At 32.1% G+C, this 13,827-nt stretch overlaps 2 protein-coding genes across 2 annotated transcripts; one reads left to right on the plus strand and one right to left on the minus strand.

Annotated features, from left to right (window-relative positions):
* Window positions 1-3,496: 3,496 nt before the first annotated feature.
* Window positions 3,497-6,786, minus strand: LOC122607431. Its single transcript, XM_043780402.1, has 2 exons — window positions 6,415-6,786; window positions 3,497-3,687 (listed from the first exon to the last, which is right to left on the minus strand). Exon 1 carries the CDS (start codon window positions 6,680-6,682, stop codon window positions 6,416-6,418), a length of 267 nt encoding a protein of 88 aa, XP_043636337.1. The 5' UTR covers window positions 6,683-6,786; the 3' UTR covers window positions 3,497-3,687; window position 6,415.
* A 2,091-nt stretch (window positions 6,787-8,877) lies between these two features.
* On the plus strand, window positions 8,878-13,593 carry LOC122607310 (coenzyme Q-binding protein COQ10 homolog, mitochondrial). Its single transcript, XM_043780260.1, has 6 exons — window positions 8,878-8,992; window positions 10,397-10,745; window positions 11,293-11,488; window positions 11,687-11,818; window positions 12,672-12,803; window positions 13,244-13,593. The coding sequence occupies exons 2-5, from the start codon at window positions 10,423-10,425 to the stop codon at window positions 12,792-12,794; spliced, it is 774 nt and encodes a 257-aa protein (XP_043636195.1). The 5' UTR covers window positions 8,878-8,992; window positions 10,397-10,422; the 3' UTR covers window positions 12,795-12,803; window positions 13,244-13,593.
* Window positions 13,594-13,827: the final 234 nt, after the last annotated feature.

The raw sequence follows: 13,827 nt of genomic DNA on the forward strand, positions 1-13,827 counted from the left end.
TATCGTAATTGGAAGACTATGGGTCATAGCTTTGGTTGTTTCATTGTTTTGGTTGAGATGTATGTATAGTAAGTAACACCTATTGTATTTTACAGGTTTTTGGTCTTAATACCGTCTTAAATGGTATATGGGGATTGAAGGTTAAGATGTAAACAGCTTTATCCATACCTAAGATAGAGAGGATGCTTTCGGGATTCACCAAAGGTAGTTAGAACCAACAGCCTTGTTGGGCATGAAGATCAAACCTTGACGGTTGTTTTCTTTAACCCACTTGATTCAACTCAGTTGGTTTTAATTGAGATGTATGTATGTATGTGTAATATAAGTTACTAATTGTGGTTTTGGTTGAATGAAAATAGACGGTATATACTCCGTATATAGACGGGGGGAAAAACTAAGGTTACGGCTTTAGTGTGCCGTTGGAAATCGAAAATTTTATAAAGTGTAACTCTTTTTTTACCGTCATTCAAAACCTGTCCCCACTTCTTTCTGTTTAGTTCGCCGTGTAGAGAATGCGGCCACAAGAACGAGCCCCATAAGGTTGTCGTGCATCAGGGAAGGAGCCGAGAATTAATGGCACTGTTGGGACTACTTAATTTTAACACTAGAGTCTAGAGTACGTTGAGGATTAAGCCTCATCTTATGAGTTACACAAAATTAAGCTACCTAACTTTCATTACACGTCATAGAACTGGAAATATTATTGTTCACCAATCTAGACAATAGGCTGTCTTAAATTTTTTGAAAGTCTTTTCTGAAATATTTAACAAAAACCTTGGGCTTGAATCCAGCAAACATAAACTCGAATGCTTACTAATAATAATGTTTAAAAAAATTTATCTAAATTTTAATTAATATTAGTGTTTTTAAGAACATTGATTGAAAAAAAAAAATAACTGATTTTAATATATTACTATGCAGTTTTTTTTATTTATGATGATAAAAAACGACAGAGCTATTAGATGGCTAACGATATGTTTAGCAAAATTAGGTGATGAATGGTAGCTGGAAATTAGTGGCTACTGATTGGTAGCTAGTAGCTGTAGCTGTAGCTGAAAGCTGATAGATGAAACTTTTCAAACATAGCTAAATGTTTGGTAAAATAACTAAAGCTTTTAATAAATTATGCAAATTTACAATAATGGAGATTAAAAAAACGGTTAAATACTAAACATAATTATATATATACACACAATTTTATATATAAAAAAATTTAGCAATGTTACAAATTTTTCCACATAAAATAACTGTCTTTTCAGAATCAAAACACACCATAAATAAGCCTTCTAGCTAGTTATATGGCCAGAAACATTCTTTGATATCCACACATATGGTTTTTCTTGAAATCCTCACAGATATAAAAAGAAAAAAAATACATAAATTAAGATTAATTGAGTACTGCATGTTAATAATTATAAAATATATATATATATCAAGTAAAATACCACATGTCTTTAGAAAGAAAATTTTAGAAGGTTGTTTATGTAACAGATGTACTCCATGTTAACAATTATCGAGTCAAATACCATGTTAACAATTATCAAGTCAAATATCATGTTATAACGTAATAAAATATCAGAAGGTTGTTTATGTAATTTAGTACATCAAAAGCGGCAAACTTTTCAGCACTTTTAACCAAACAAAACTTTGTATAAATTTTTAACCACGTTAAAATAGATTCTTTAATGAATATAAATGAAATAATAGTTAATAGTTAATAGATTGTGGTTTATACGTTTTTATGATTTTCATCCCTTAAAGTTATTTTTAGTGGATTTCGTCCTTCATAATTTCTTTTTTAGCACCTTACATCTTTTTATGGGATGAAAAACACAAAAAGTGTGCAAACTTTTTTAGCACCTTACATCCCTCACAAGGATGTAATTCACTAAAATAGTAAGAATGAAGAATGAAATTCATTAAAAATAACTTGGAGGAATAAAAACACAAAAATGTGTAAGCTACGGGGTAAGACAATTAACTTTATTTAATATTAAATTATAACTTAAATACTTAATTGTTAGAGTAAATAAGTTTTCTTTATCCATCGATTATTTGTTAATATATCCAAAATTGTCTAAATTTCATTGAGTCATTTATAATTCTGAAGACATTTTTATAACCTTTAGATTATTTTGATGATATCATATTTGACCTCTTAGTTGATTAAGGGAAAATTTCGAATTTTTAATTTAGTGAATATATTTGATTTTTGTCTATTAAAAAGATTTCGTTTATGAAACTTTTTTAATAAACTTGAAATGAATAAGTTAGAGAATTTACTCGTGAACAATAAACCCTTAAATGAGATAAATTTTTACTTCTTATTTGTCGGTGGTGTTGCAGTGTTGGTGGCTTTGGTGTCCAAAATAGTGGGGATAGGTGGGGGTTTAGGGTGGGGAGGTAGTAAATGACCAGTGGGGAGGGAGGTTTAGAAAGACATTCAAATAGATATAGACTTCTATGTGTTTACATGCATATTGATGTTTGGATTTTCCAGACTGATTTTCGAGATATTTAAAGATTGGTTGAATTCCTCGTTGCATTTTGATGTAGAATGAATAAAATTTGGGAAGAAAAATGACATTGCTGAAAAATTCATGGGATTAAAATTTGTGAAGATGATGAGGACATGTACATGCCAACATACATAATTTTTACGTGGCATGTCACGTTGGCAGTTTACGGAGGTTTAATGTTAAAAACTAATGATATCACTTTTACTGAATAAATTTTAGAAACGAAATCCTTTTAATATATAAAAACTATATAGGTTCCTTAATTTATGAATTTTGAGTAAGAAATTCTTAATTATGAAATTTCCCCATTGATTAATAGAATGTTTAGTCCTCCAAAATTATGGATCGTTCTAATTGATTCTCAAAAGGTAATGTTTGATTTCTCAAATAGTCAATAACATATTTAGATTATTTTTGGATTATAATTTTTGTTGTCCATTAGATATCATGCTAGGATGATCAACACATATATACAATGAATTTAATATGGTCTGCAGTAACAGTGGTTTGATGTTCATTGGCACACCATACTTTAAGTTCAATTCTTTACTATTTGACATGTTGTAGTCAATTTGATCGTGTATAAATGTATAGTATTATGATGAATATGTTTGCGACAAGAATACTCAACTTATTATTGACATAATGACATGCAAAGAAATGCTTAGCTGTACATCGGACAATCATAACGTGCCCTTGTTCAAGCTTATGTAGCTTAACACGCGTTAAAACAAAGGAAGCATAGTTGGTCCAATGGAGAAAGAATGGGGGTATCAGCCATCATGAACTCACCTATTACGCAAAATCAGGTCTGACGGGGAGAAATGGCAAGGGCGTATAAGCTACTAATAACGTACAGCTAGATGGGCGTTTATTAAAGTTTTGACAGCTAGATTACAAGCTCCTCTTTTCTATATGCTGTTTCTAACTGTTCACGTCACGCGCATTGGTAAATCAACATAAGTAGCACAATGAAGTAATAAACACCAATAATAGAAAGGTTTAAATGGTTAGAGTAGCGCCCAATATGTGTATTCTTCACACAAACAAAAAAAACAAACTGAAATTTATTTATTTTGGGCAAATTCCTTGCAACCATCTACCTTTAAAAAACGAAACATTTGAGAACCAGACTTTAGTTATCACAATCCTCCGGTAACCTGGTCCACTGCAATAACAACAGATAACAGCAAGTAAACATAAGATGCTTAACATGACAGCATTAAAGAATCTTGAAAGCAAGTAGAAGAAAAAAAACCTATCCAACCACAAATCACATGCACCTACATATAAGAGGCACAATAATCATCATTCATACATGCAAGGATTTTAGTTGATTGGACCCTTTAACATCTAATCTAATGCAACATGTATTAAAAGTTTGTACTCTGGTCTCGTGTGTAGTGCAAGTGTGCAACAAACCACAACCTATTCTCATATAACGTGGCATGTGAATGTGTCATGGTGTTCTTGTGAAGACCTACCCACTATGTATCACAAATGGACTAAATCAGACTTGATCCATAAATGCTCTCTAGCTTCACTCCTACCTGATTATCTTCCAACAAGAACTTGCAGACAAGATTATAACACCTAAATTGAATTTTCCATGACATATATGTATATATAAAACTACAATCAGACTATGATCACAATCGAAGACATGCCGAATAGTTCGGAGTGCATCAAATAACACACTAAGGTTTGTGTGTGTAAATTCTAAAAGCCACCTTATGACTGTTATCTATTCCCCTATGTTGACCTAAATCTTAGTGGGAATGGAAAATTCCACTCATATATGTTGACCAGGCCCGCAGACACAGGGCCTAATAATTTATACGTCCCCACTTCTCTTCAAAGTCCATACTAGAATATCACTCTATATTCGATTAATTAACATGCAGTCCCATTAAAATGACAAGAACTTAGGATTCTCAGTTCTATTCATAGCATAAGTTCATTTTTACTATTATTGTTGTTTTCATGGCCATAAAAAATCTGTGGTTAACTGGTTACTGAAATAAGTAACTGTTCACTAAAAACTTACCTACGCATTATAAATTAAATACTACACCATCCTCCTTTTACTTTAAAAATATCTCTTATATAAATGTGTTCTTTAGGATACAACATCTTTGCTTATTATCAATGGCAAAATAGACAAAATCTCAAACACTGTTAACTAAAAACTCAGTTTACTCTATCAGCATATACAAGAATCACATCACAAGCTAATCAATTTTAAAGTATAATATTGCAAAAAGCCATAGATTGATGTTACATAATTCAAAAGGCATTGATTGTGTCATGGTGTTATCATAGAGACAATTTGAGAAAAAGTTATAACACCTAAAACGAATTTGCAGACATTATGTATACATACATATATTAAAAGGAAAATTGCAATCACAGTACGATCACTATGAAAGAGAATGTGATCACAATGAAAACCAGTTCATAGTAACCAAATATGGTATGTGTGCGTAAATTCTGGCTGCATAAAGACCGTACGACTCTTAACTATTCCTGTATGTCGATCTAGATATTAGTAAAATGGAGAAATCCTCTTAAAGTGAATCATTTTATTATTTATTTTTAAAAACCGACCTCATCAATCCAAGTAAATGGAACTGGCAGGAATTAAAGAAAATAGAAAAAAGTAAGGCCCTTTGTAGTAGAGGATTTCAAAAAAAGTTTGCATAAAAAGAGAAACAGAAAACACCATCAAATTAAGAAAACACCATTTTCCAACTTATAATTACATTTTGGAAAGCTCAGATTTTATAGATATCTATACCTGTATACTTCACAAATAGAAACCCCCTTGTGTTTTCCAAATCCAAGTATGAAATCATCTATAAACAATTATAATAAGAATTTTGTACAACCATATGCAGCCTAGGTGTAATGCTCCCAAAGCAAAAAGCAATGGACAATTAGGATATCCATTTGGTTCAAAATAAAACCCAGATGAAAGAATAGATAGCCAATAGCTATAAGCTTATAAGAGCCTCAAACTTTTTATATCGTACTAATAGAGAGTTTGAGACGGGTTGTTACAAACTCCCCCACTTAAACCCCTGAGTCCCTAACGTACTCATGAAGCCTACATAACCAGGACCCGTTCCCTAAGAGATGTATGTCCATCACACCCTAAGAGACTACAAATCTGATACCATTTGTAATGCTCCAAAAGCCAAAAGCAATGGGACTACTAGGATACCAAAAGCAATGGGACTACTAGGATATCCTTTCGGTTAAACTAAAAACCATGGTAAAACGATACTAATAGTCCACAACTTTGAGCTTATAAGAGTCAATTCTCAACGATCTAACAAGTCTGGGCCTTTTTAATTTTACCAACTAATCTACCGCGCTGACCTATAATTTAACAATTACATTTTCACAAAAAAAAGAAAACACGGAGCGTTTAGTTGGGAAAACACCTCTTGTTTTCCATTTTTGTTTTCCAAGAAAACATGGACAATCAAATTATGGCTTTCCAAAAAAGTTCTCCAAGAACACAAAAAAACTCTGCTTTCCACTTTTCGATTAGAAATTAAAGAACACATTTTTATTGTTTTCCAATTTGCATTTTCCATTTTCAAAACCTCAAATTATATTAGCTCTCCCCATACGCCCCGGCTCCGGCTCCCCACCCCAAACCTCTCACTTACCAAGTAAATTAGAATATGTTTTCTAATATGAACCCGTTTTCAAAATTTTCATTTGTTTTCTAGAGATGAAAAACTCACTCCATTTTCTAGGAAAATAGAATTGGAAAACTAAGAAAACATTTTCCACAACTAAACGCACCTAATATATCCTAATCTAAATCAAAACAAATAAATCACAAAAATTAAATCCAAAATAACAACCAATATTCGAGGAATACCTCAATGGGCATGGGCTTCAGCGGCATGTTTGGCAAGATGACGACGCTCCTCAGGAAGAGCAACGAGGTAAGAAAAGATCATACCACCAAAACAAACATGATAAACGGGAGTAACGGAATCCGTTACGATATATTTAGCATGATAATTATCCAAACTCCTCTGAATGAAATTCTTTGCGTTGCTTACTGTTGCCTTTTCTCTCATAAGTTTCGTTGCTTCTTTTACTTTCATTCCTTTCATTTCATTGAACGCTTGCCTCATCGACATTTCTTTCTTTCTTTCAATCAGATCTGATTGTTTGTTTGTTTTTTCTTAATCTGATCTGATTTGGTCGTATCTATCAAACCCTAGAAAGAAAATAGATATAGAAAGATGATGTGTATTTGTTTTTGTTTTTGGATGATGGTATTCTGGACCGGGAATATTGTTATTGGGCTTATTTTTCATTCAGCCCAATCTACTTCTCGTGTTTATAACATTAAAATAAAATAAAATACATTTAGGGTCGGTTTGTTTTTTTCTAACCATTAAGTGACTAAATTGATAATTGACGAATAGATGGTATGGATTAAGTCAATACAGTTTTTTTTTAATTTATTAAGTCAAAAAACAAACACTTTTGATAGCTTAAAAGATTAAGTATTTTTGATTAAGTTTATTAAGTTTCAAACAAATACCACTTCAATTCCAGGATTTCATATTTTCTCTTTTTTTATTTTTACTTTAGTCATGATTAGTCTTATGAACTCCAATCATATATAACTTTTTTAAATTAAATCATAAACATCAATGTTTTAAAAATCGGAACGAAGTTCTAACCAATCATAAAGATTCTTTGAAATCCAAAGATAGAGAACATTTACTCACGCTTCTTAAATAAGTCTAATACGAGTATGATAGAACCTCTAGCTTAGAATTTTGGCTTGCGTTGGCGAAACAAAAAATTTAATATAAGTTTCAAGTGACTTAATGGTTTATATGATATTAATAAGTGTATAAAATAACACCAATATTTAAATTGAGTTGAGATGAAAGAAAATTATAAATAAATGTTTTAGTTAAGTGACCAATTAGCTTTAAACTACATCAATACATATTATTCACATTGGAAATATATAGTTTTATACTAGCATGGTATCCACGCAATGTGGCGATAGACTTGACCAGGGCCGACTTTTAGGTGGTTCATGTGGTACCTTTTTATGGGGCCCATAATTTTTTATAAAATTTGTTTATATATATATATATTCTACATCTTTAGTACGAAAGTTATGAAAATTGTTGTCTAAATTAATATGTGGGCTAATATAAACTATGGAATGAAATAAAAAGCCCATTGACCACTTTTAACATGAGTACATGACAAGCTGACATCCTATTCCAAATTACCAGCGATTGAACAATTCATATTATATGTATAAAATATTTTATATCAATTCAATTGATATAAAATATTCATATAAACTATGTTATTTTTTTCGTCGTATTTAGATTTGCTCATTGAAAACGTTTATCGTCATAATGCTATACTGTTATATTTTATTATTGACTCGCTATATTAGAGGTCCGCTTTTAATTTTCGAGCCAGACCCGGAAATTTTTTATATCCTCGAAGACGACACTGGACGTGATAGCGGTTTGATGGTGTCGGTAACAGATGGTGATGGCGCGGTTTGGTGGTGGTGGTGACGGTGTCGAGTGGTGTAAGTTGATGTAAATGTAATTGATGTAAAGATAATTTATCTAAAGGGATAGTGAAAATATTTTAGAAGATAAAAAAATTGGTGATATAAATTATTGCATTAAAGGTGTGATAGTCATTTCGTATTTTCTTTTAACTTTTCAACAAAGATGTATATATTTTATATAGTTGTATAGATACATCTTGGGATCGTTATAAGTACTTTTCATCTCTATGTAGCTCGGCCAATACTCACTTGGAAAAATTATTGAAAATCGAGTGAAGATAAACATAAAATCTTACAAAGTCATAGTTCATTTTCATCCCAAGATTCACAGATAAATTTTTTAAAAATCGACAAGAATCATCATCAATTAAAAAAAAACTAAGTAATTAATTAATTGAAGTCTTCCACCATATATGTCATGTTTTACGTGCATGGACAATTATGATAATGATGTTAATATTAGTTAATTAATTAGTACTATATTAATTTATCTTTAATATGACAAATATAACTAACATATGATAATAATAATAAATAAAGGAGAAATGTTAGGTAAAATATGCGGTATTCATTTTAGGTAAAATAAAGAGGAGTTATGCAAAATTCAGAGAAGAGTAAAATTTAAGGGCCAATATATTTATCAAATTTAAAAATTTAATTTATAACATTTTCCTATAAATAAATAAATAAATAAAATAAAAAAATGAAGCACATTTGATTGATTGAATATGTTTATTTAAAATAAAAAAATAAATAAATAAGAAAAAGAAAAAAGAATATGTTTATTTAAGCAAAAGAAAGGACGACACAAACCAACACCGTCCACAACAACCGTCGGCCTTCTTCTCCGGTCAAATCAAATCAAATCAATTCCATTAATTTCCATAAGGTTTGCAACTCTTATTTATGTTTCCTAATTTATAAATATACTATATTATACATATATACATATATTATGCATTTTTTGTTATACATAAATGATTTTTGTTGTGAATATATTTAGGGATATATACATATACATATTTTACATATCTATCATCATATTTATAAAATGGTAAATGGAGTAAACGTGGATGGTATGTCATCGAGATCGAGAAAACACACATTGTATGATACCTAAATTAAGGTAATGTTTGTTTTTCACTCATTAAGTGCTGTCTGGAAATCGGTGTTTTTTTTAGGGTAAATTTTGTATGTATAGGTTATGCAGTATTGTTGTTTGTTTTTTTTGTTCTTGATGAACTACCTGTCTGCAAAAGAAAAATATAGAAAGTCAGCGAACGCATTTTCGAGGAGTTAAGCCATTTTGTGCATATTAAGTCTAAACAGGTTTACGGGTAACTCGATGAAGAGACATCAGACGTAGGGTAGCAATGAACGGAAGGTTTGATATGTACACGATACAGTTTGAAAAATTACCCAAATTGATGAAATGCACATAACATAAAATGATGACCCAAATTGCATTATTGGTTTTTCTTATTATTTTTAAATGTGACAAGTTTGTTGATGCCTTGTTCATTATAAATACTAGTAACTTTGGTTATCTATGCACATATCGACTTTTGTATAATATGATTTCAAGGCCTCAAGGGTTGCTATTGTTTTGCATATCATGCTTTTTTAATGATTAACATAGTGATTAATATTTGAAGCAATTTGTCATATCATATTTAAGTGGATCACCATGTATTGTTTATTCAGGGCTACACCAGCATCTCCATCAATGGTGAAAACATGTACTTTTCATCTTACAAAGGGAGTCTAGGAAATACAAATAAGTAGTGGCAGGAGGGTTGGTTGTTTGACCGTATCACAGCCTTGTTAGTGGGATGCTAGTATGTAATCTACCACTGCTGCATGCGTCTTAGTGACTGTCATTTTGTAGCCGTGCCTGAAAAAGGTGTATCTATTGTGGTGCCTGAAAAAGGTGTATCTATTGTGAAGGCATGAGTCTGGCTTTAGCAGACCGGATATTAATATCTGAATGGGGCTATCTACTTCATAACTGAAATTTGTAATGCCACATTGTCTATCATATGGCGTGAACTTAACTACAATGCAGGACAGAACTAGGGCTAGGAATTTGTTTGTATCTTACATTTTATGAGTTCTGTCTTTTATCATCTATATATAGTCCTACTTATATCTGTTCTGAAGCTAGTACAAGTCTTTTTTAAAGCCACCACTTAAGAAAGTCCCTCATCCACTATCTTGAAAAATGCGTGTCAATGTCATTTATGTGGTACACTTTTACTAGAGAGATCTGATATTTGTTATTTTGGTTGTACAGTTATTTGATATTGCTATTTTATTGCAATGTCATCACTAAAGTCAGCTTCTAAAGCTGCGTGCCAGTTAATTTTATGCAAAAATGGTGGCAGGCGGCTACTGAGAAGGGTACAAAACAATCCAGTACTTAATGGTTGTACTCAAACTCGGTGTTTTAGGAGTGTTGGTAATATTGAAACATTGCCATTTTCTTGTCAAGTTATTGGTGGTACCCGTAAGGAGGCTCCTTTATCCTTGCAAAGTATGTCTACTGGTATTATTACTCAAAGGAGAAGGTTTCTTGGTTGTGGTGATGGGGATGAGGGTAGCAATGTTTTGTCTAAAGTTCACGAAGAGAAGCGTGTCATGGGGTAATTTTCTATCTTGCCTTTTTTTTCCTTCTTTCTTTCTATTAGCAACACATGTGGAGTTCAATAACACCTTGTAAAAGGTAAATTAAACATGCTTTTTTTTTTTTAATTCTTAAACCTCAATTTTAGGGGTAGTTACATCAACAGGTAAGTAGGTAAACCGACTTTGCCCAATCTCTGTTTCAAGCACTCAATTACCCAACAAGTTTTTTGGCCATAATAACTACTCTGTAAGTCTGTATCAATACTTTATAGGTTTTGATTTAAGGTAGATAGCATCCAAGACTTCTGATTTAAGGTCATCTAATATGGTAGAAGTCAAAATGATGATGTGGCAGCTTGACATGTTGGTGACTTTGAACAATGATGACTTCTTTTTCTGACGTGACACTGAATACCAGTTTTCTTTAGTAATTGGACTAAGCTGTTTAATATCTTTATGTATCTATCCCCAGCTCGTATATCAAAGTATCAAACCTTCTTGCTAACTATCTTGACCATTTAATTGCGTACATAACTTATATTGTTTGATCCACTTCCATTTCAGGTATTCTCCAGAGCAGTTATTTGCAGTAGTTGCTGCTGTCGACATGTATCAAGATTTTCTCCCCTGGTGCCAACGATCAGATATAATTCAACGTCATTCAGATTCGGCTTTTGATGCTGAGTTGGAGATTGGTTTCAAATTTCTTGTTGAAAGCTATGTATCTCATGTACAAATGGAGAAACCGAAATTGATAAAGGTAAGGCTTTCACATTTCTTTCAACGTGGATTTGTTTAAAGTGCAAACGTGTGTTTAACTGGTGTGTCAAGTCCAACTAATATGGAAGTGTTCATAGTGCGTACATAAATTAGTAAAAAACTTACTTGCATATTGTGAATACAGCTTTTTTCCACTGAAAATATTGATGCCTTTTATGTTTGATTTGTTTTATTCCAGACGACTTCATCACAAAGCAGCCTTTTTGATCATTTAATAAACATTTGGGAGTTCAATCCGGGACCTGTTCCAGGAACATGTGACCTTCATTTCTTTGTGGATTTTAAGTTTCAGTCACCCTTGTACTCACAGGTAATGGTTATCTTGCTAACTTAGAAAAGAAGCTACCAATTACTTAGATAGTTTCATACTTTCATGAACCGTATGCTATATCATTGCTTTTGCTCTTTCCTTCTGTACATTTCTTGTAATATTATTTTCTTCCTTCGGCTTATTTTCTACCAGTTATCAGTTAAGAGATTGATTTTCACTCTTTACCCTTCCCTCTGTTCAATAACACTTTAAACTTGTCGATGCCAAACACTGTCTACTCTGTTACTATTATTAGCTGTGGCAATTTCTAGTCAATCGGGTAAACTTATACGTTATCTCTAATGAGTCAAATGGGTAAACTTCAAATTTAGCCTAATAACAAACCATGTCTAATGGGTCGAAGTGGTCAAACGGGCAAATCCCATAATTGTTTTGTTTTAATCCCTAAAGTCTCAGCCACTTTATCTAAGTTAATACTTAATAGATCATGGCTGAAGTAATATAATTTCCATTGTACTTGACACGTTAATTATTTATGAAATACCATATTTTAGACAAAAAAGTGTTTTAAGCCAACAAAACTTGATTCCTTCGCTTAAGTTACCCGTTCTGACTTGAATCTACGTTGGCCTATATACCTAGCCCTCCTCTGGCCTGCCCATCTAGCCGTCTCTAAGCATTATCATCTTTAACTTTATCCTATGTCTTTGTTACCTGCCTCTACTTCAAGTTTAAAGCAACACTATGGTCTAAAACCCCACTTTAATATAACCAAAAGACAGATGTTTGTGTAACTACACTGGACATAGTTATTGACTACAAAATGCACCTTTTTTTGTGGCAAAATACCTCTTATGAATATGATTATTTAATTTGTAGCCGTGATGTACAGATGGCATCCATGTTCTTCAAGGAAGTGGTCTCTCGGCTAGTTAGTTCATTCAATGACCGTTGTCGTCTGATATATGGGCCCGGGGTCCCAGTTCTTGAACAACCTATTGAGCGAAGGGCATGAAACTAACTGGTAAAGATATTGCATCAATCACTAAATTACCTAATCAGTTTTTCATGAAACTATCACGTATAATGTTATAAGTAACTGGTTGGCGTGGATATGCTATGCAAATTACTGCGCAATTAAGATTCTAGAGGTGGCAAATATGGGTTGGGCAACTTGTCAAAACATTTACTTCTTTGGTACGGATTGGGTTTTTAGTGTTAAGTTCTACTTTTCTGATATGTAATTAGTGGGTCAAGTATGATTATAAAAGTTGTATTAGATGTCTAGTAAGATAACATCTTGATCAAAAGGATACGAATTGCCATCTCTAAATTATACCTTCAGATTTCAAGGGTTTGACACGTTAGAGAAAATAGTCCCATAATCGATGGATTCATAAGTCAATGGATACGAATTGCTATCTCTAAATGATCCCTCAAAGAATGATTTCATTGACATTGCAGGTTAAAGATTTGGAGGATGGATCCTAATTCTAAATCTTGAATATTGGATATTTGACAATACGGTTAAACGACTCACCAATTCTTTTGGTATTTTCCAAAGCCATTGAATGATTCAAGATCAAAGGGGATTCACCGTTGAAACCATATGTTTCCAAATTCTGTTCACAGTCAACTGTTTTGAAAAGTCTCCGCTGTTGTAAAACACTGCAACGAATTTGGTCTTTAGAAATTGTTGCACACTTTGTTTAGATTGTATCTAGTTTACACATTTATACATCTTATCTTTGGCCTCAGCACCTGTAGACAACAATTGAATTAATGATAATAAAAAACACAAAATTTAGTAGATCTATCATTCTATCAGGTGATAAACCATGAATGTCTTGTATCATTCTTCAAATGTTAAAGTACTTGTAAATTAAGATAAATTATTATAAAGTAAAATAAAACTTATCAACCGTGTGTAATTAAAGTTCAAAGAACAATCTCTATCTTTGGCTATAGGTAAGAATGGCAATAAGAAATCCGATCCCAATGAGGAAACCAGATGCCTAGGAATCTCAGATTGGTCAGAGCGAGATTAA

This window comes from Erigeron canadensis, chromosome 7, assembly GCF_010389155.1.
Source record: "Erigeron canadensis isolate Cc75 chromosome 7, C_canadensis_v1, whole genome shotgun sequence".
Taxonomy (NCBI): domain Eukaryota; kingdom Viridiplantae; phylum Streptophyta; class Magnoliopsida; order Asterales; family Asteraceae; genus Erigeron; species Erigeron canadensis.

Coding starts and splice junctions, on each gene's coding strand:
- LOC122607431 (XM_043780402.1), bottom strand. CDS start 6,682: ATGTCGATGAGGCAAGCGTTCAATGAAATGAAAGGAATGAAAGTAAAA.
- LOC122607310 (XM_043780260.1), top strand. CDS start 10,423: ATGTCATCACTAAAGTCAGCTTCTAAAGCTGCGTGCCAGTTAATTTTA. Junction 10,746..11,292: donor GAAGAGAAGCGTGTCATGGG/GTAATTTTCTAT, acceptor CTTCCATTTCAG/GTATTCTCCAGAGCAGTTAT. Junction 11,819..12,671: donor AGTCACCCTTGTACTCACAG/GTAATGGTTATC, acceptor CGTGATGTACAG/ATGGCATCCATGTTCTTCAA.